The 20,664-nt window shown below is 46.3% G+C and overlaps 1 protein-coding gene and 1 non-coding gene across 6 annotated transcripts in view; both read right to left on the bottom strand.

The window, feature by feature from the left end:
- Window positions 1–12,201, bottom strand: part of DPP9 (dipeptidyl peptidase 9) — a 51,287-nt gene extending 39,086 nt beyond the window's left edge. For 2 of the 5 annotated variants that reach the window (XR_003568179.1, XM_027850976.1), the window contains exons 1-2: window positions 12,032–12,089; window positions 7,959–8,048 (exon numbers count right to left, since the gene is read on the bottom strand). Coding sequence is in view for 2 of the 5 variants with exons in the window: in XM_027850976.1 (XP_027706777.1) it covers window positions 7,959–8,014 (56 nt within the window). In the remaining 3 variants the exon portion in view is untranslated. Of the gene's footprint in view, window positions 1–2,155; window positions 2,228–5,618; window positions 5,692–7,958; window positions 8,049–12,031; window positions 12,090–12,118 lie in introns of those variants that run through there. The other 3 variants (XM_027850977.1, XM_027850978.1, XM_027850979.1) reach the window with 3 other exon arrangements.
- A 451-nt stretch (window positions 12,202–12,652) lies between these two features.
- TRNAV-CAC lies at window positions 12,653–12,725 on the bottom strand. Its single transcript has one exon. It is a non-coding gene; the product is annotated as a tRNA-Val (tRNA).
- Window positions 12,726–20,664: the final 7,939 nt, after the last annotated feature.

Below are 20,664 nucleotides of genomic sequence, written 5' to 3'. Positions count from 1 at the left end.
ATAGGTCAAGGTGGAGAATTAGAGATACATTTCTGGACATGTCCCATATAAAGATCTATTTTGTTTGTCTACGCAAATTTGTTAAAATGGGGTTTTTTTTCTTTTTCAGTTGGGAGGGAAAAACAGACAAGCAGGACAGCTTTGAAAGTTACGTGTTGAATTTGTTATATACTTAGAGGGTAAAGCATACCAGACAGGGTGATTTGCAATTTTCCATGCAATTCTTTCTAATCTCTTTTACATATGGAAATGCTCATTTTGTTGGGGCTCAGAATTTCTTTTAAATTAAATTTAAAAGTAAAATTTAAGGAGGGCGAAATCAGTTTCAGCTGAGGCAGGGATGTGGGGGACAGAAAATCAAGGGAGGCTTCACTAAGGAGGCAGCATCTGAGCTGGGCCTCAAAAGAAAGGCCAGCAGTGGTGAGGAAGAAGTGTGATCCCAACTTGGGGACATAGGAGAAGGTAAGACAGTCATTCTGTTGGTTGAAATATAGAGCAGATGAAAGGAGGTTAATGAAAAGATGCTGGTAAAAGAGGTTGGAACCAAACTTCAGAGAGCTTTAAAGTCAGGCCAGGAATGGATTTTGTCCTCCTGACAGCAGGAAGCCAATGATGGTTTTTTGACAAGGGGAGGGGTACAGGCAGACCCATGCATTGGCAAAGTTATTTTCACAAAGTCACAGAATCTTAGAGTGGAAAAGACACTTGAGGTCATCTGGTCCAGCTGGTCCCTAGAGCCTAGGCTACCACCACCAAGTGGGCATCCAGCCTCTGCTTGAACATCTCCAAAGATGAAGGGAAAACTCCCACCCACACAAAGTAGCCCAGGCCATTTTCTAGGAGCCTTTGTTTTCCAGAGTGTCTTCCTTATACTGAACTAAAAACATGCTCCTCTATAACTGCCCCTCATTGCTCCTAGTTCTGGTAAATTGGGTCATTCACAGCAGTGTTTAGACTGACTTTTAAACAAATATTTGTCTGCCAGGGCAGCAGTGCACTGCTGATTGAGTAGGGTAAGAATGAAGAGAAAGAAGATGCTTTATTCTCCAGGAGAGTGTCATGGCCAAAGCATGTGGTAGCAGCAGTGTGACAGTCAACAATTGGGTACTTGAAAGCTACAGCTGCTCCCCTAAGTGGGAGGAAGAGTGGGGTGTCCACTGAAGCAACAGCATGCTGAGTTACTGCCTCAGCCTGCTTTACTTGCCCTTACTGTACATTTTCCTGTAACCCTAAACACCTACAGAGAGCCACTAGGGATGTTTTTTAAAGGGCGAGGTGTCACCTGCAAGGTATTATGCCAGTGTCAAAGGTATGGAGGTCACAGCTTGATTCAGAATCCTATGACTCAATTTGCTAGGCAGAGCCCCATAAGGTTCTGTGCAGTTCAGTGAGAGCACAGAGACATACAAAAATAATCTCACTGTCAGACTCTTTCCTCTACCTGCAAGTCATGTATCAGGAGCCTGCTAGTTGCTCAGAGGGCAGACCTTGGATTTTTCAGTTCCTCTGAGAGAACAGCTTCTATTACTAAAGTCAGTGTTCATTTGCAAAGAAGAACATTTGGAGCTAGGAAAGCATATACCACCTCGACCTTGTTGGCTGCTATTACGTGCTTGGCAAGATGGGGCAAAAGGCTTTCTAAGAGAAACAAGAAGCAGACCTATGTTGATCACCACCTCATTTAATTTTTGTAACTTCCATTTGCAAGAGCCTTGACTTAAATATATAGCAAGGAAGCGTTTCCCATTTAAAGGGGAACTTGTCTGGACTGGAACCCTCACAACTACTCTTATTTGGCTGTGAGTTTCTCATCACCGGAGGGCTTAGTTCAAGCAGAGGCTAGACAACCACTCGGCTATGCTTCCCAACCAACCAGTCAATAGCAAATTTTCATCAATATGTGAAAAGTATCACCAGAAGGCCTTCCTTCTTAAAATGGCCTCTCTACAGCTATCACACTCCTCTCACCCCCATCCTCTGTTGTTTCAAGCTGTCATGCAAAACTTGTGAGGTATGATACAGATGTGTTCTACAGTCTGGATTGGGCAGGCAGGCTGCAAGTCTGACAGTCTGGTTTACACTTGCTACCCTCACTTCCAAACCTCCCATTCACTTTTCAGTTCCTTACAATCTGGCTTCCAACCCTGCCACTCACCTGAAATGGTTTCCCTCAAGATTCCCAAAGGTCTCCACTGCTAAATCCAGAGGACTTTTCTCAGTCCTCTGCAGCTTCTGACACTGTTGACTACCCTTTCCCTCCTGGACTGCATAACATTGTTCTCCAGGTGTCTCCACCTACTGTCTGTCTGATCATCCAATCTCGGAGTCCCAGTGCATGGTTATTCATTGCTTGCTCCCCACACTCCACTGGCATGAGGACTGTGAAGAGTTCTGCTCTGGGCACTCTTTTCTCACTCTACACCCTCTCTCTTACAGATTTCAGCTCCCATGGGTTCAAATAGCTTCTTCATGCAGATGACTTCCAAATCTCCAGTCACAGATCTACAGACACACCTCCTTCAGTCTACCACCAACGGCCTCCCTGAGAACTCTTTCAAGCTTAACATGTTCCAGGTAGAACTCATCACCCCCTTCAACCCCCATTCAACCCACTCCTCCTTTAAATGTCCCTCGGTCTTTAGCACACCATCATCCTTTCAGTCACCCAGGCCTGTGACCTAGAGTCTTTCATCCTGGATTCTCCTGTCCCTCACCTCCCATATCTGATCAGTTGTCAAATTTCACTGATTTTACCTCTACGACATCTCTCACATCTGTTTCCTTCTCTCCACTCACCTAGCTACCACCCTAACATAATAGTACAGAATAAGTGGATAGCATGCTAATTCTCAAGTTAGGAAGACAGTGGTTCACATCCCACTTTTGACTCCTGCCTCCGTGACAACTGTTAGTCACTCAACCTCTTTGGGCCTCAATTTGTTCATCTGAAAAATGAGAATACCAGTTGTGAGACTCAAAGATAATGTTCATCAAGTGGACTTTTACAAATTAAAGTTATAAATGTCAGACAGTATTATTAGTTCAGGTCTTCATCACCTCTGGCCTAGACTACCGTAACAGCCCACAACTGGCCTCCTTGCTTACAGTCTCTCCCTTCTTCACTTAATCCTCCAAAAGGCCACAATAATCTTCCTAAGGCACAGATCTGACCATGTGGCTCCCTCCTAAGGCTAGTGGACCAATGCTTTGGCCTAGCATTTAAAGCCTTTTCCTAATCTGGCTCCCACTAGCTTTCCAGCCATATTTCATACCACTCTTCGTGAACCCACTGTTTCAGCCAACCTAGATGACTAGCTATTTCTCAAATCTGAAGCCCCATCTCCCACCTGCATGCAACTGCTCAAGACATTCCCCAAACTTGTCCCGTATTCTCTATTTATCCCTACTTCTCAGAATGTAGGCCCAGAGATTTGGCCCAGGTGCTACTCACAGGCTCCATGAAGCCTTCTCTCACTCCTTCCCCCAGGTCCTTGATTCTGCTTGTACATGGACATCTACAGCCTCCTTTCCACCACTGCCTCCCAAAAGAATGAAAGCATGCCCATTAGAGTACTTTGAGAACAGTCAGTGCTTAATGTCTGTCAAACTGAATTGAAAACAGCAACACTGGCATTTGAACCTAAGGCCTCAGGCTGTTGTGCTGGTTCCATTCTGCAAGCAAGCCCCCACTCCGTACCGCCCCTGTTGCAAAGCACTTCTCCGGGTCATGTCCCTACCTATCATCACCTCTTCTCAGCTCCCATTTTCTAAAGGGGGATAAAGCAGGGGAGGAACACGGGAAGGCAGAGGGAAGAATTTCTCACTGATTTTGACACCCTATTTTACTGATCAAGCATTCAAAAATACCACGTCACACTTGTACAGAGCATTATGATCACGGAGCACTTTCACAAACATTAGCTCTCCTGAGCCTCATGCCACCCTCAGAAGAGCCACAAAGCAGGAATTACTTGTCTCTATTTTACAGAGGTGGAGACTCAGCCCAAAGCAACAAGTACTTACTCAGTGTCTACCACATACAAGGCACTGCACTCAGGTCTGGTGGTACAGATACAAAATAAGAAAGCTCCAGACACCAAGGAGCTTACATTCCATTAGAAGGATATAGTCAGTCAGTAAATGTTTATTAAACAGGTGCTAAGTGCTGGCGATACAAGGGAAGACAAAAAACAGCCCCTGTCCTCAAGAGCTCACAATCTAATGGGGGAAGCAACATGCAAACAACTATATACAAACAAGCTCTAGACAGGATAAGTAAGAAATAATTAACAAAGGAAAGCCACTAGCATTAAGGCAGACTGGGAAAGGCTGCCTGTAGAAGGTGAGATCTTAGCTGGGACTTGAAGGAAGCCAGAGAAGCCAGGAGGTGGAGATGAGGGTACAGCATGTACACAGATATGTACTTAAAACATAATTCCAGGATAGTGACAACAGGGGGATCAGGAAAGGCTTTCCAAGGACAGTAGCACACGAGCTGAACCTTGATGGAAACTAAGGATTCTAAGAGGCAGAGGGAAGGATGCAGTGAATTCTAGGAATAGGGGGAGGAGGTCTATGTAAGGCCCCGATGTAAGAGATGGAACACCACGTATGAAAAAAAGCAAGAAGGCCGGTCTGGCTAGACCGAAGAATATGTGAGGTCATCTGTAAGGCTGGAAAGGTAGGCTGGTGCCAGGTGGCACCAGAGCATTAAATGCCCAGAGAAATTTGTATTTGATCCTAGAGGTAAAAACACATGGATGACCAAGAAGAGATGACTTCTTATCTGCCTCTACCACAGACCCAGGACTAAAGCAGAAAGCAGGAAAGTCTCTGATCTTATTCCCACTTCTTATTCCATTGTTTTAGCAAGAGCTTCAGAAAGAAGAAACACAGCAACACTGGAACTGGAAGGGCCCCTATCTAATTCTATAGGTCTACTATAGTAGGCCCCTGGTCTAATTCTATAGGTGAGGAAACTGAGGCCCCCAAAGTGAAGTTTGTTCAAGGTCCCGTGTAGGTAGTGAGCAGCAGAACCAAGGCTTGAACTCATGCCTTGGGACTCCAAATACAATGTTCTTGCCACCATATCACGTTGCCCTGGCACATGTGTCGAGATGTGCTGAACCATCTGGCTACCCCAGACTTACCCTCCACTTCTAGCTGGGCCACAGTACTCTCCAAGAATTAGCCCCTGACAGCCTCTCTGGCCCCAATCCCAGTCATAAATATAGAAGGAACAACATCATCAACCCTCAATAATCCAAGCCTAGACTCTATCCTCCAAACACATTGACCAAAAAACCACGAGCTCAAGCATATGAGGCAAAAAGAGAGAAAATACTTTTGAGTCAGACGCCTGCAGATGGAACATGGAATGAAACCACAGTCAAGAAGACAACGAAGGATGTGATGAGACATCTGGCAAAACTTTCAGAACCTTCAAAGGTGGTGCCACATGCTCCAGCCAGCCAGCCCCGAGCTCTCATCCAGGTAGGAGTTGGTCTGGCAAAGCAACATATTCCTTGCCTTCCAAAAGGCAAAGGAGTTTTTTAAAGTCACCCACTACCTACTGGGAATAGAGCACGAAGCTGGGACAGGTGAGTGAACAACTGTACCTTTAAGAACAGGTCTATAACAGCTTCTCTCCAAGCCCATCCCCAGGAAGCCTACTTGAGTTCACAATTTGAAGAGTTTGCACAGTCTGAGAAATTCAGGCAGATTTGGGGCAAACTGATGAACAATTCCACCTACACATTCTTTCAGCCAATCAGGGCAGCCCCTTCAAAGATGGTGACATCATCGAACAAACAACCTCACACCACTCAAGGAAGTCATTTACAAGGCTGGGTCAGATTTCAGTGGCCTCAGTCTATCTGGGTCCTTTGATAACTCAACCCCTGCCTATTTGAGCATCTACTCAACTTCCAGAACTTCCTTTCAGAGAGCAAAGGTGAGCCACGGATATGAGCTAAGAAGACATATAGATTATTATCACCGGCTATAATCCACCGAACATTCAGTCAACAGCAGAGGAAGAAGAAGGGAGGAGGGAGAGAGAAGTCCAGCAGGTCATTTATTATCTTCCTGGGTGTGCAAGGTATTACCCAACCTCAGAATTCTCGAAGGGAGGGAGGAGGGTGTCTGGCAATGGAACTCCAAAAGGAGAGTCCCAGGAACAAAGGTCCATGGCTGCAGATTCCCCTGGGCCCAGGATGGGCCAAGCATCCCTAGGGAAATCTATCCCTTATCTCTACCAACAAAAGCTGTTCCTCCTTTCCTTCTACTTAACTTAGTCCTCAAAAATGATTTTTAGCCCATAACAATAACAATAATACATAAAGTATTTAAATTAAGAATAGACCAATCAACATCCCCAGCTGACCCAATCCTCCAAAGGTATCTGTAGCAGGAACCCATTGAGTATTCATATCAAGCAACTAGATAATCCTTTTCATTTTTTAAGGACCAGAATTGTGATTGTTTGTTTTTGGGGGGGGAGGAAGGAATTCCAGGTGATGAAAGTCCTTCTACCAATGTAGATTTACAGCTCCTCTGCAAGCATAGTCTTAGAAAATGCCTGGGGCACTTTGAGGTTGACTAAGGTCATGCAGCCAGTATGTGTGTGGGGGGGGGGTAGGGGTAGAAAGCAAGGCTGGACCCAGGTCTTCTTGCCTTTGTGACCAGTCCTTTTATCTATTAAGCAGTGCTGCCTCTTAGTTTTTTTCTCCCTCAAAACCATTTCCTCCAGCTGCAGCACTGGAATGGGGCTGGGAAAGGACCCCTCATATATCACACCCCAAGTCTCTCCCTCCTCCCCTCCTTCCAAATGAACCTGCAGACAAGGTTCAACGAAGTAGGAAGCAGCAAGATTCTCACAGATCTCCACCAAGAGCTGGACTATATTTGCACTGAAGCCCCAGTAGTGTAATGGAAAGCACAATGGGTTTAGAATCAGAAGACCTGGGTTTGAATCCTGGCTCTGCCCTTGGGCAACTCATTTTCTCAGTCTATATCTCAGTTTCCCCACCTGAAAAATGAAGGGATTGGCCTAGATGATCTCCAAGGTTCCTTCTAGCTCTAAGAGTTTGGATCCGATGGCCAGTGCCAAATGCTTCAACAGGCTGATAACTGCACAAGCTTTTGGCACAGAGACAGAGCTCCACAGGGCAACATTACCCCAAAGCTCAGTTTGGGCTTACTAAGCACTGGTGGAGTGATGTTAAGAATCTGAATTCTGGAATGTTCCACCACTCTCGCAGCCTCAGCACCCAGCTCAAATGTACAAGACACTGCATACATCTTGCCTTATATACAACAGGCACATCATAATTATTTATTGAACTGAATTGCAATTGCCATGAAAAGTCTGGGCCAGTGAAGACCAATAATCAACTCCCCCCACCCCCACCAAGGAGTGATTCAGCAGGCAATTCTTAAGCACCTCCTGGGTGACAGGGATGCAAACACAAAGTGGAACAGTCCTGCCCTCTCAGAACTCACAAACTACTTGGGCTGGGCTAGGTGAGAGCCATAGGAACACGAGCACATAGACTGAGGCCTCATAGGACCGCAGAGGCCACTCAGCCCAAATTCCCTCACTGGAGCCAGAAGGAGGCCAGTGGAGCAGCAAAGATGGGGGTAGCACGAGGGGACCATGGGCACGCCCAGCTGGCCTCTTTCTCCCTTTTTACTCGGCTGCCTCCAAACCTTGGGTATATTTTGATATTTTGGCCATCTGATCCAGCTGAAGGAGCTCTGTACTAGGAATCAGAAGACCCATGTTCTGACCCCAGGTCCACCACCCCCTAAGCACATGACTACTAGCAATTCCCTTTTCTCTGGGGTTCTCGTTTCTTCAGCTGTTCAACAGGGGAAAGGGGGTAAGAATGAGATGCTTCCCCAAATCTCTTCCAGCTTTGACCATCAGAGACATTCACAGCAAAGTAGCAAGTTACCTTTTCCAACTTCCAGTGGTCTTGCTTTCCAGGCGCAACCTCTTTACCTTCCGCATTAACTACTCAGCAGGCTTCTGATAGGATGGGAACCTAGAAAAGAAAGAGGCCAGATGTCAGAGGGATGACAATGGCAGGAATGGCATCAAGAACTCACTTTGGTCTATTCAGGTCAATCTCTGAGCCAATGCAACTGTGAAAGACTTTTCAGACTCTATGCCTGAAACACTACAAAACTCTGCCAAAACAAGGACACCCTGCAGAAAATAAGCATCTTTTCTCTGTGCAGTTTTCTGAGCCTCACATGACTCTGGGGTAGCAGTGAGTAGCCCTCCTTGGCAAAAGGGGAGAAACAAGGATGCCTGATGTATGACAGAATCAAAGCAAAGGACATCATCCCACTGTCACAAGACCATTGCAGGGTTTAACATTTCTGGAGCCAAGAAAAGCTCAGAGTGAGGAAAAGACCCCAGAGAGCTTCTCTTCCAACCTGTACCACCTCTGCAACCAGAAAGCACCTTTGGAACAGTTTCCATAAGTGGCTGTTCAGCCTCTGGAGAGCTCCAGGGAGGAAGGAACCACTACCTCCTGAGGCAGCCCAGCTCATCTAGGGGCAGTTTTCTTAGTTATGAAGTTTTCCCTTATGCAAGTCAACACTACCCTCTCTGTAACTTGCCCTCACTGGTCCCAGTGCCAGAATTCCAAGGGGACAAACCTAAGATCAGAGCACAGTTCCCCGCCCTCTTAGCCATGGTACCTAACATAGTACACACTCAGATGTTCAGGAGAAAAAGCGCAAGAAGCTCAAGGAAAGAAATAAACAAGATTGCTCCTTTAAAATACTGCTTTCATATAACAACCCTTCTAAGTCAAAGGAATTAGAGTAGAGTGGTGGACATAGCCATGGATTTGGAGTCAGAGTGCTTGGGAGTTTGAATCCTGGCTTTGCTGTTTATGACAGACAGCATGCCAGGCCTAAAATCAGGAAGACTCCTGTGGGAGTGGGCTTAACCCTGTTTGCCTCAGTTCCTCAAAAAGCTGGAGATAGAGAAAGCCCCAAATGGGGTCATCAAGAGTCAGATACAACTAAAAATGACTAACCACCACAATCTGCAGCTTACTAACTGCATGACTCTGGACAAATCACAATCTTTCTGGGCCTCAATTTTTTAAAAATGATCTCTATAAAGTTCTCTTTCAATTCAAGCCAATAAAAGGACTTATTAACTATTTATGTGCAAAGTGGTGGGGATACAATGCCAGAATGAAAGCAGTCTCTGTCTTTGCGGAACTTAAAATAATAATAACAACTTTATGTAGCGCTTTTCAGTTTGCAAAGCACTTTACGTGTACTATCTCATTTGATACAGATAAGTACACAAGTGATAATCTGGGAAGGAAAATGAGACTTCCAGTTTTAAGTCCTATGAACTACTCCCAAATCACCCAAAGAAGGCAACGAGGCAGAGAGTGCACATGCAAACTTCCCTAGCTATTAAGTGCCCATATAATTCCAGCCCAACTGACCTTCTAAAGAGTCCAAATATCTTCTGTTCCAACTACAGCCAGGGCCCTAGGCTTTGATTAAATAAATCTGTCAATGACTGGGCAGACTTGACAGCTGAGATAAGCTATCTGATCTCCTCCCCCCTGGAATTCTCTGTATACCTGGAGCTTTATGTGTTACTTCTCACCTGCAAAACTCCTCCAGCTCTGAGTAGTACTTTTGGCCCACTGCCCTTCCTTCCCGTTCAACTTGGAGATGACCCTTTCAACTGCCTTGATTTACCCAGAAGTCACTTGGGAGTTTTAGCAAACTACTCCAAACACACTACAGAACGAAAGACCTGTGATATTTAAACTTTAGTCCCAGCTCCTAATAAGCAAGTTTACTCTTGTCTTTGAAATAGGTGACTCCTTTACAGACCAGTGAAGATGCCAATGAGCAGCTGGCAGAGGGCTGGCTAGGACGGGCAGAGCCGCCAGAGATGCTGGGGGACGGGGAAGATGAAAATCCTAGAGCAAATAAGAATAGACAAGTGGCGCTCCCATCTAGAACTTGAAGGTGCAGTCACTTTATAAAATGAAGAGATGAGATGATCTCTAAACCCTTCTAAGCTCTAAACTGTGACATCATGATAGGATCAGAGATCTGGAGCTGGACGGGAACCCAGAAGTTATCTAGTTCAGCCCCTTCATTGCACAAATGAGGAACTCTGAGGTCCAGATAGATCAGGCTCAAGGTCATATGTGAAATAAGAATCCAAGGCGGGATATGAGCTCAGGTAATTTGACTTCAGGGAAAGCTAGGTGGCAGAGTGGATAGAATGCCGGGCCTGATGTGAGGAAGGCTCATCATCAAATCCAGCTTTAGACACTTACGAGCTGCGTGACCCTAGGCAAGTCCCTTGATCCTGGTTGCCTCAGTTCCTCATTTGTAAAATGACCTGGAGAAGGGAACCAAAACCACTCCAGTATCTTTGCCAAGAAAACCCAAAGAGTCAGACACAACTGAACAACTACTTTGACTTTGAAGCAAATGCTTTTTCCACTACATCACATTGCCTCTCGTTGCTGTTGTTACCTAGGGGGAACTAGGTAGTGAGGTGGTTAGAGTGCTGTGCCTGGAGTCAGGAAAATCTTCCCAAGTGTAAATGTGGCCTTAGACATTTTCTACCTGTGTGACCCTGGGCAAGTCACTTAACCTTGTTTGCCTCTCCTCATCTGTAAAATGAGCTGGAGAAGGAAATGGCAAATTGATCCAGTATCATTACCAAGAAAACCCATGATGCTGAGCAACAACTTTGCTTTTTCCATCATACCACATTGGCCCTCAAATCTTTTTAACTATGGAAGAGAGACAGGGAAAGATGAAGACTCTGAGTGTGTTGAAGAAGGTTAGGAGGGAATCTGCTGTAAGATCTGGTTGTAGCACAGACTCCCTCCGGGTCATCCCTAGAAGGGCTCTAGGGAGCACTGAAGGAAGGGAAACTGAAAGGAAGACCTAGCCCAAGAACAGTAAACATCTAGAAAAGTTCAAGAACGGAAGGGGGGAGGGGAATTGAGGGGCACTGAGGAAGAGGAGGACAAGAAGGCTTCATAGTGCTGGATTGGTCTGAGAAGGTGGCAGAGGAGGTGGCCTAAGTGTCTAAGGAGGGAGGCTCAATGAGGATGATGATGATAACAGCTGCCATTCATAGAGCTCTTTATCTCATATGATCTTCACAACAATCCTGTGAGGCAAGGGCTCTGATTATCCCCATTTTTAAGGAGGAGGAAACAGGAGCTCTGAAGGTTTAAATGATTTACTCTGAGTCCCACAGCCAGATGGAACCGGGAGGCAGGCGCAGAGAGAACTCACAGGCCCTGGAAAAAAGAATAGGTACAAGAGAAAGAAAGGCCTGAAGGAGGGAGCAAGGGAGGAAACACAGACAGAGAAGAACGTACCTGGGGGAAAGGATGCCGGAAGGGGAGAGATTGAGGAGGGAAGCCTAGACAAGGGGGACCTCCCGTGCTGGAGAGAAGGTGCTTTACAGGGAAGTCTGTGTCTCTCTCACACATACACCCCACGTGCACCCCTGGGGAGGGTCAGAGAGGAGGGCTGTCATCCACAGGAGGACATATTCACCCATGAGATCTAGGGAGACTCACGGAGAGGTCAGACACTCACGGGGAGCGGGGGGAGACACATGGGAGGGTGACATATATGGAGGTGGGGAAAGACACACACACACACACACACAAGGAGGGGTCGTCCATCCCGGTGTGACTCAGAGGGCAGGGTCACCCACACTCAGGGAGGGGCCTTACACACGAGGGCGGGGGGGGGCTCACATTCCGAAGGGACACGCACACGGGTGGGGAGAGGAGGGGCCTTACACCCAGGAGGCCCACCGTGAGGGAGGGAAGGGGACACAGACAAGCCAGGCCCCTCTGGAAGAGAGGGCGGACAGGGCAGACACTCCCAGAGGGGAAGCCGGGCCGGGCGGACACTTCCCGAGGAGAGGCCGGGCCGGGCCGGGCGGGAAGGGGAAGGATGGGGAAGGGAGGGGAGGTGGGGCCGGTCAGCTCCTCACCGCGGCGGGGTGGGGTCGGGGTCTCGGGCTCGAGATCGGGCTCCGATTGGGGCTGGGGGGGGGGCGGCCTGACGGCTCGTCACTCACACCCTCGGCTTCATGGCCCCGGCAGGCGGCCCCGGAAACGGCCGCGGAGGGCGGAGAGGGGAAGGTGGCGGACACGGGGAAACCCGGCGCCTCCGGACCTTTCACCCGGACGTGGATCCTCCGAGGCGGGGGCATGGACCCCGAAGGGAGGGAGGGCGGCACCACCGCCCGGATGTGACCAATGTAGTCTAGGGGAGGAGCGAGAGGGAAAAGGCAGCACCCAATTGGCTGATCCTCAGAGAGAGACAGAAAGGTATCCTTCCCCGCGAGCTGAGAACCCATTGGCTAGAGGCCTCCCGGCTCGACTATCTTACGGAAAGCTGATAGTGTGAGTTAGCCTAGCTGCCCTACGAGCCGTTGACACGGGTTCGATTCCCAGCCAAAGCACGCCTTTTCATCTCAAGTAAAATGCTGAGGAATGGAATTCATGATTCTCCTGTTTATTTATGAGGGTGATATTACCTAAATAAAAAGTTCTTGAAAACACATTTTAGGAATCAGAACAACGCTTCTCTTGCCCCCCGAAAAGCAAAGTGTTTCCGCCCGGGATCGAACCGAGGACCTTTCGCGTGTGAGGCGAACGTGATAACCGCTACACTACGGAAACTGGCGCTAGAAAGACCTTTAGAAAATCCTAGAGATGGGGCGTCTGCCATGGGGCCAGGGCTTGCGCTCTGAGCTTGTCCTTCCCCTTGTCCTTTTCTGTGTTCTGATCGGAGGACACGTGTGCACACTCACGGAATGGGGAGCCAGGACCTGTGTGACAAACCCTGGTGCACACTCACACACTCACACGGGATGAGGAGCCAAGACCTGTATGCCAAATCTTGTGTGTGACACTTGTAATGAGGAATCATGAGCTGTGTGCCAAACACACACACACACTCACACTCACACACATACACACACACACATGGAATGAGGAATCACGAGCTGTGTGCCATACACACACACACACACTTGTAATGAGGAATCATGAACTGTAGGAACTATGTGTCAAATACACACAGACTCATACTCACCCCCCCCCCACACACACAGAATGAGAAACCATGAACTGTGTGCCAAACCCTGGTGCACACCCATACACAGATATACACAAACACCTAGACAAGGAATGAGGAATCATGGAATGTGTGCAAAACCCTGGGACCCGCACAAACACAAACACACACAAAGAAGAAGCATGAGTTGTGTGCCAACCTAAAAGGCCTTGTAAAGAAGAGTGGAACTTGACTTTGAAGAAGGAAAGGAAGAAGTGAAGATTGCTGTCCAAAAAAATGACTCTTTTGGTGGTGAAATAAAAGTCAAGCTCAGTTGGACTGGAAACAAAGAATCCTGGGTTCTCAGCTCCATTGAGTCACCCCGGTCCTCAGTCTCCTTATCTGTAACAATGGGAATAATCATCCTTGAACTATCCACCAGAGCCAACCAGAGAAAAGTGCTTCAGTCTGTCAGTCAGTCAGTCAACAAGCACCTACTAGGTGCCAGGCACTGTGCTAAGCTCTGGGGATACAAACACACTGGAGACACAACATGTAAATACTTAAGTACATAGAAGATATATAAAGAACAAGTGAGAGGCGTTAGCACCTGGGGCATCCAGCAAAGGCATCCTGCAGGATCCGCTGAGATTTGAGCTGAGCCTTGAAGGAAGTCAGGAAAACCAAGAAGCCAAGGGAGACAGCATGAGGCACAGACGGTGCAAAGCTACAGAGTTGGGAAACTGAGCATCTTGTGTAAGAACAGGACATAAGAAAGTATAACTGGAATCTAGAATGCTCAGAGCATAAGGATAAAGGATAAGAAGACTTGGAAAGACAAGAAGGGACCAGGTTATGAAGGGTTTTAAAAGCCAAACAGGAGTTTCTAATTTGATCCTGAAGGTAATGGGGAGCCATTGGAATTTAGAGAGCAGAAGCAGGGGGGAGGGCTGGTATGGGAACATCACCACTTTAGGAAAATCAAGGGAATGGAGAGAGAATTGAGGCGGGGAGAACAATCAGAGGCTATTTCCATAATCCAGGTGAGAGATGCTTGAGGGCCTGAAGTATGGTGATGTCTGGGTGAGTAGAGAGAAGGAAGAAATACTGTGAAGGTAGAAAAGACAAGAGTTGACAACAGATTGGATATGTGGGCTGAGTGTGAGGAGTAAAGGACGTCACTAAGTATGTAAGGCTGAGTGACAGGGAGGATGGTGGTGTCCTCCACAGCAATAGGGAAACTGACAAGAGGAGAGGATTGGGGGAGGGGAGGGAAGATGAGTTCTGTTTCAGATTTGTTGCTTTTGAGATTCTTCTGGGACAACCAGCTCCAGATATTTAGGAGGTAGTTGGGGAATCTGCAGGTCAGGAGAGAGGTTAGTCCTGAATAGATAAATCTGGGAATCATTTGCATAGAGATTTCCAGATTCAACTCTTGGGAACTGATGAGATCACGGAGTAGGGTAGTATAGAGTCAAAAGAGAAGAGGACTCAGGACAGAGGTTAGGGGACTCTCAAGGCTAGTGTCTGGGACGTGGATAAAGATCCACCACCATCACCACCATCACCATCACCACCATCACCATCACCACCACCAAGGAGAGAGCAATGTCAAAAGAATGGAGAAAATAATATCTGGGGGTCTGATTCATTGGTCTTCAAGCCTCCAGTCTCTAATCCTCCTCTCTAAGCCATCCTCTGCATAGCTGCCAAACTGATATTCTTAAAACATAGATCTAGCTATATTACCCCTGCCCTTCTTATTCAAAAATCTTCAATAGCTTCCTATCATCTCTAGGATAAAATACAAATGTCTCAGCTGGGCCACAAGCTGACTTCTCCCTACTTTTCCTTTTATTTCATCTGACTCATTAAATAAAGTACAATTCAATTCTATTCAACATACATTTTTTAAGCACCTACTATATATCCAGAATGGTGCCAGTCCTGAGGTTCACTCCCTCTTAATTCCATGCAAACTGATGTGATAACTATTCCCATATCCCTATGTCCCACATGACAATGGTCTCTGATCTTGATGCTTTTGCACAGATGGTCTCCCATATTTGGGATACATTCATTCCCTTCTCTTTTGGGGATGTATTCATTCCATACTTAGAAGAAAGCACTTTCCAATAATTCCTACTATTATCCCCAAATGTCACATGGGAAAGGGGAAAAGGGAGGATAGGAAGGTAGGATACCCTCAAATAAAAATATTTTTAAACCTCTCTCTCTCTCTCTCTCCCTTTCTCTCCCTCTCTCTCTCCCTCTCTGTCTCAATTACTTTGTACTCTTTTGTATTTACTTATCTCTGTATATGTATCCACTCTGCTTCTTGAAGACAGACATTGTTTCTGTTTTTTTGTTTCTTGAGTGAGTGGGTTGGTTTCCTGTTTGTTTGGGTTTTTTTGATTTATTTGTTTTTTGGTCTCTGTACCCCCAGGATCAGCAACCAGGCACATATCACGTGCTTAATGAATGCTGATCAAATTGAATTGCTCTTGATGTAATGAATCTAATGACCTCTGGGCTCCATATCCTGGATTTGGAAAATGAAGAGGTTTTTTAGTCTGTCTTCACCTTCCCACTTCCACTAGGTGGGAGTAGAAGAGCAGATTTGGACAGCAGATCTCTCCATTGGCCCCACCCCCTTTCCTGACTTTCTCTGGACCCCTCTCTTCCCACCCCCCCCCGCCCCCCCACCCCCCCTACAGCCCAGCCCCTATCAAGATCTCCCCTTTCCTCCCCAGGGGTCGCCTCTGCTCCCTTTTTCTTCTAGCCTCTCCCTGTACCCCACCCTCCAAACCGGTACCCTAACTTTTAACTGATCTCCTGCATGATCCGTTTAAGGAATGGATGGGGCAGTGCAAAATAGGAAGCCCAGTTATTATTGCAAATTTACATACAACTGGAAGGTAGTTTAAGAGATCACCTAATCCAGGGAGATTTAACCTGAATGGATTTCAAGGGGTCCCTGAATTTGTTTTTTTGTTTTTTGGCTAGGCAATGGGGTTAAGTGGCTTGCCCAGGATCACACAGCTAGTAAGTGTTATGGGTGTGAGGTTGAATTTGAACTCAGGTCCTCCTGAATCCAGGGCCGGTGCTTTACCCACTGCGCCATCTAGCTGCCCCAGGGTCCCTGAATTTGGATGGAGGGGAATGACATCTTTATTTTCACCACTCTCTAACTGAAATTGAACATTTCCTTGAATTGTTTTAAAACATTGTTCTGAGAAGGGGTGCATAGGCTTCATCAGACTGCCAAAGGGGTTCATGACTTGCCTGCACAAAAGTTAAGAATTTCTACTCTAGAGGACAGAGACTCAGGGAAGGGGCTAGGAAACCAGTGAGGGTCTCAGTTGGGGGACAGGAGCTGAACGGAGTGAGGACTCAGTAAGAGGAATTGGAATTGAACTGGAAGATAGGGGTAAAGAGGGAGGAATGGGGGTTCAGCGATGAGAGTGGGGTGCACAAGGTGATGGGAGTATAGTTCTTATTGAGAAAACCTGGGAGTATAATGAGAGGAATGATGGTTCATTAAGAAGGACAGGGATCTGGGGTAGCTAGGGGGTGCAGTGGATAGAGCTCTGGCCCTGGAGTCAGGAGGACCTGAGTTCAAATCCAGTCTCAGACCAGACACTTGACACTTACTAGCTGTGTGACCCTGGGTAAGTCACTTAACCCCGACTGCCTCACCAAAAAGCAAAAAAGAAAAAAAGGAGAGAGGTGAATGATGTGATCGAAAACAACGAGGGGACAGATGTTTGGTGGGAATGGGGGATGGGTGCAGGGGATGAGTTTTGATGGTGTGATAGGGTGGGAGTTCAATGGAAAGAATAGATTAGTGATGGAGATTACTTAGATTGGGATAGAAATTTAATCGGTTGGATTGGATGTTAGTAAGAATGCATAGGAGCACAGTGAGTTTGATAGGGGCATCATGATCACATGGGGACTTAGAGAAGGGGAAGGAGATTCATTGGGTAAATAATGCTTGAGTAAAGGGATGGGGCAGAATGAGGGTATCGAGGCTCAGTGAGGGGAATGGAAACTCAATAGATGAGAGAATCAGGGGAGTGAATGGGCATCAGCAATAGAGAGTCAGAGCTCAATAAGAGGGAAGGGGACCCAGGGAGGTAATAGGGACTCAGTCGAAGGACTCAGTGAAACACAAAATCCAGTGAGGTGAATGAGGCCATGGCTTTAGTGAGCAAGACAAGATCTGTGAGAGGATGGAGGCTCAATGAGGAGGGTGAAGAATCAGAGAAATGAGGGTTCAGTGGGAGATGTCAGATCAGAGGAGAAACTATAGCAGCAATGAGGGGAATGGGGCCGATTAAATAGGAAAGAGGCTCAGGGAAGGGAAGGAAGGCTCAGAGAGGAAATAGGTCTTGAATAAAAGAATATCTCAGGGGTTTATTGAGGGAGGCAGAAATTCAGTTAAACACAAAAGCATAAAATTTAAAATTTGGAAGGCATATCAGAGATCATTTAGTGTAATTCATAAATAGATTTTAGTGGTCTTTTGTTTTTACATTTTTTTTCTGCATCTCTCCTCTTCCCATATCCCTGAAAGCTGTCCTTTATAACAAAGAAATTTTTTTCAGAAAGAAGAGAAAAACAATCAGCAAAACTGATCAATACACACAAAAAAATCTGACACTATATGAAATATTCCACACCCATGCACTCCCCCACTTCTGCAAAGGAACAAGCAGAAATATCTTCTCACAGCTCTTCTTTGGGGCCAAGGTAGTTCTTTGTCATTTCACAACATTCACTTTCAATTGTTTTCTGGCTGCTGTTTACATAGCTGTAGTGATTGTGTGCATTGTTTTCCTGGCCTTACCTAGTGAACTTGATTTTTTTGAATGCAGATATAAGCCTTTATCTGCACCCCTATTATATTTCACCTTATGAGATTCAGCCCAGGATCCTCACCTGTCAAGATTGTTTTGAAGGATCACAGGAGGTTGGAGGATGATGAGTGAAAGGGACTGGGACTTGATAAGTGGAAGGGCTGTGAATGTTGTCAATGACAGTAGCTCTGTAACCTTAGACAAATCCAAAAATCATAGATGTGTTCTCTTTGAGCCAGCTTCTTCATTTGTAAAATCCATCTTAGAAAGTTGTTATGAGAATCAAAAGAGACAGTGTATGTAAAATGCTTTGCAAACCTTAAAGCTTAATGTAATTGTCATCTGTAATAATTAATGTGGTTTTCTTGAAGGCAGGTACTGTTTCATTTTTATCTCTGTATCCCCAGGGTTTCAGATGATACCTGGTACATAAAAAGTGAGGGTGGAGAGGGAATGAAGGTTTATCAAGCACCTACTATGTGCCAGGAACTATGCTAAGCACTTTACAAATACTATTTCCTTCAAGTCTCAAAATAACCCTGCGAGGTAAGTGCCATTATTAATCCCATTTTACAGATCAGGAAACTGAGGAATGGAGGTTAATGTGACTTGCCCAGGGTCACTTTACAACTAAGAAGTGACTGAGGCTAAAGTTGAACTCAGGTCTTCCTGATTCCAGCGAAGGGAGACTGGACTCAATTAGGGAGCTGAGAAACAGGGTCTCAGTGAGAGGGGTAGCTGCCTCACTGACAAGGCGAATGCTTCATGAGGATGATGAGGGCTGACTGAAGAGATAAGGATGCCGTGAAGGGGATGAGGCTACACTGAGGGGGTAGGGACACTGGGAAGGGATGTGGTGGAGAAAGGGAGATAGGGAGTGAAAGAGGCACTTGGTGATACACTCACATTAGCTCAAGGCTGGGGATTTCCAGGGAAGATACTTCTTATCATCCCTTATATATCAGCATGAAAAGCGTTTGATGGATACAGTAGAGAGCCCTTGGAGAATCTGCAAAATTTGCCAAGTTTCGTGGAGAGATGTCAATTTGTCCCTCTCTTGCTCCCTAGTTTTCTCTGTCTGGATACTCTCTTTATTTCCATCTTTCTCTCTCCCTCCCTTTCCCTTTCCCTCTTCTCCCTCCCTCCTCTCTCTCTCTCTCTCTCTCTCTCTCTCCTCTCTTCCCCCCTCTTCCCCTCCCTCCTTCTCCCTCTTCTTCCCTCTCCCCTCTCTTTTCCTGTCTCTCTGCTTCTGTGTTTCTGTCTTACTGTCTTCCTCTTTCTGCTTCTCTTATCTGCTTCTTTTCTCTATTTCTCTCTGCATCTCTGTGTGTACCTCTTTTTCTTTCTCTTGTGATCCCCGTGTCTATCTGGTTCTTTGTCTGTCTGTTGGTCTATCTGCCTACCTCTGTCTCCCTCCTCCTAGCTCCTCAGGTCTACCATTCATTGTGCAGATAGGTTCTGCCCGGGGCACTTAGAGCCTCGGACCCCAACAGAATTTATTCCTAGAAATATGGGTCATTAGGAGCAGAGCTGACTTCAGAACCAGCAATATGTCAGGAGGATTTGCCACCTCATTTGCTTCCTTCCCCCATTCAGAAACCTGTCTGAGTCTAATCCTTTAGCAGAAGTGGGGGGGTGTGTGGCTTCACCCCACAGTTCTGCCCTGTTGAGCTTAGAGTCCTCTTTGAGACAGCTTTAGATTGAAAGCCATGAGTGCTGGGTTCTAGTTAATATTGCAACTAACTAGCTATGGGTAAGTCACTCCCTTTCCCTGGACTTCAGTTTTTCTACTTGTGCAGCATAAAATGAACTAGATAGTATCTAGGAACCCTTCCTAGATTCCTTCCTAATATTCTATTGTAACCCCCCTACTGAGAAGTCCCATCTGTAAATAGCAAAAGACCATCCTCTAGTTCATGTGCTATGGAAACAAACCAAAGCAGAGATATAGAGTCCAAAACAGAAGCCCTCAGAAAACACCACAAAGGGAGGGAAGCATGAACAAAACTGTTCTGCTTAGAAAGGTAATGGAACAAGTGAATGGAGACCCTGATAGCCTGCTATGGGACATCACCATTGGGAGACAATTAGAAAGGTAGAATTTCCTTATGATAGCTCTATGGTTACAGTACAATGGTGGAGAAGAGAGCCAGATGCAGGTTAGATGTACCTGTGAAGAGTGATGCTTCAGGACTGCAGAAGGTGAGATCTGCAGGACCACCATCAGGAAAAGATGGGGACAGGGAAGGAGGGCACCCTAGGCTTGGGGAAAAAAAAAACCAACCCTGCAATGGACCAAAACACCAAGGCCAAGAGTTCAAGATGCCTTGAATTGTCTGTTGGGCAGCTTGCGGTCCTCAGTGTTCAGCTTACATGGAAGAAGAAGAAAAGTCAAACCAATAAACATTATCAAATGCCTACTATGTGCCAGGTACTGTTCTAAGCCCTGGGGATACAAAGAAAGGCTAAAACAGGCTCTCTGCCATCAAGGAGCTTACATTCTAATGGGGAAGAGGAGACAACACACAAAAAAAATTGTGTGTATGCAAGATATATACAGAGTAAATTGGAGATACTCTAAGAAGTAAAGCATTAGCAATGGGAGGGACCAAGAAAAGTCTCTTAAAGAAGGAAGAATTTTGACTGAGACCTAAAGGCAGCCAGGGAAGTTGGGAGGCAGAGATGAAAAGGGAGACAGGCA

This window comes from Vombatus ursinus, unplaced genomic scaffold, assembly GCF_900497805.2.
Source record: "Vombatus ursinus unplaced genomic scaffold, bare-nosed wombat genome assembly UNPS02009173.1, whole genome shotgun sequence".
Taxonomy (NCBI): domain Eukaryota; kingdom Metazoa; phylum Chordata; class Mammalia; order Diprotodontia; family Vombatidae; genus Vombatus; species Vombatus ursinus.
Note: the sequence above shows the minus strand (reverse complement) of the source record. Positions and strands in the feature narration are given on the sequence as shown.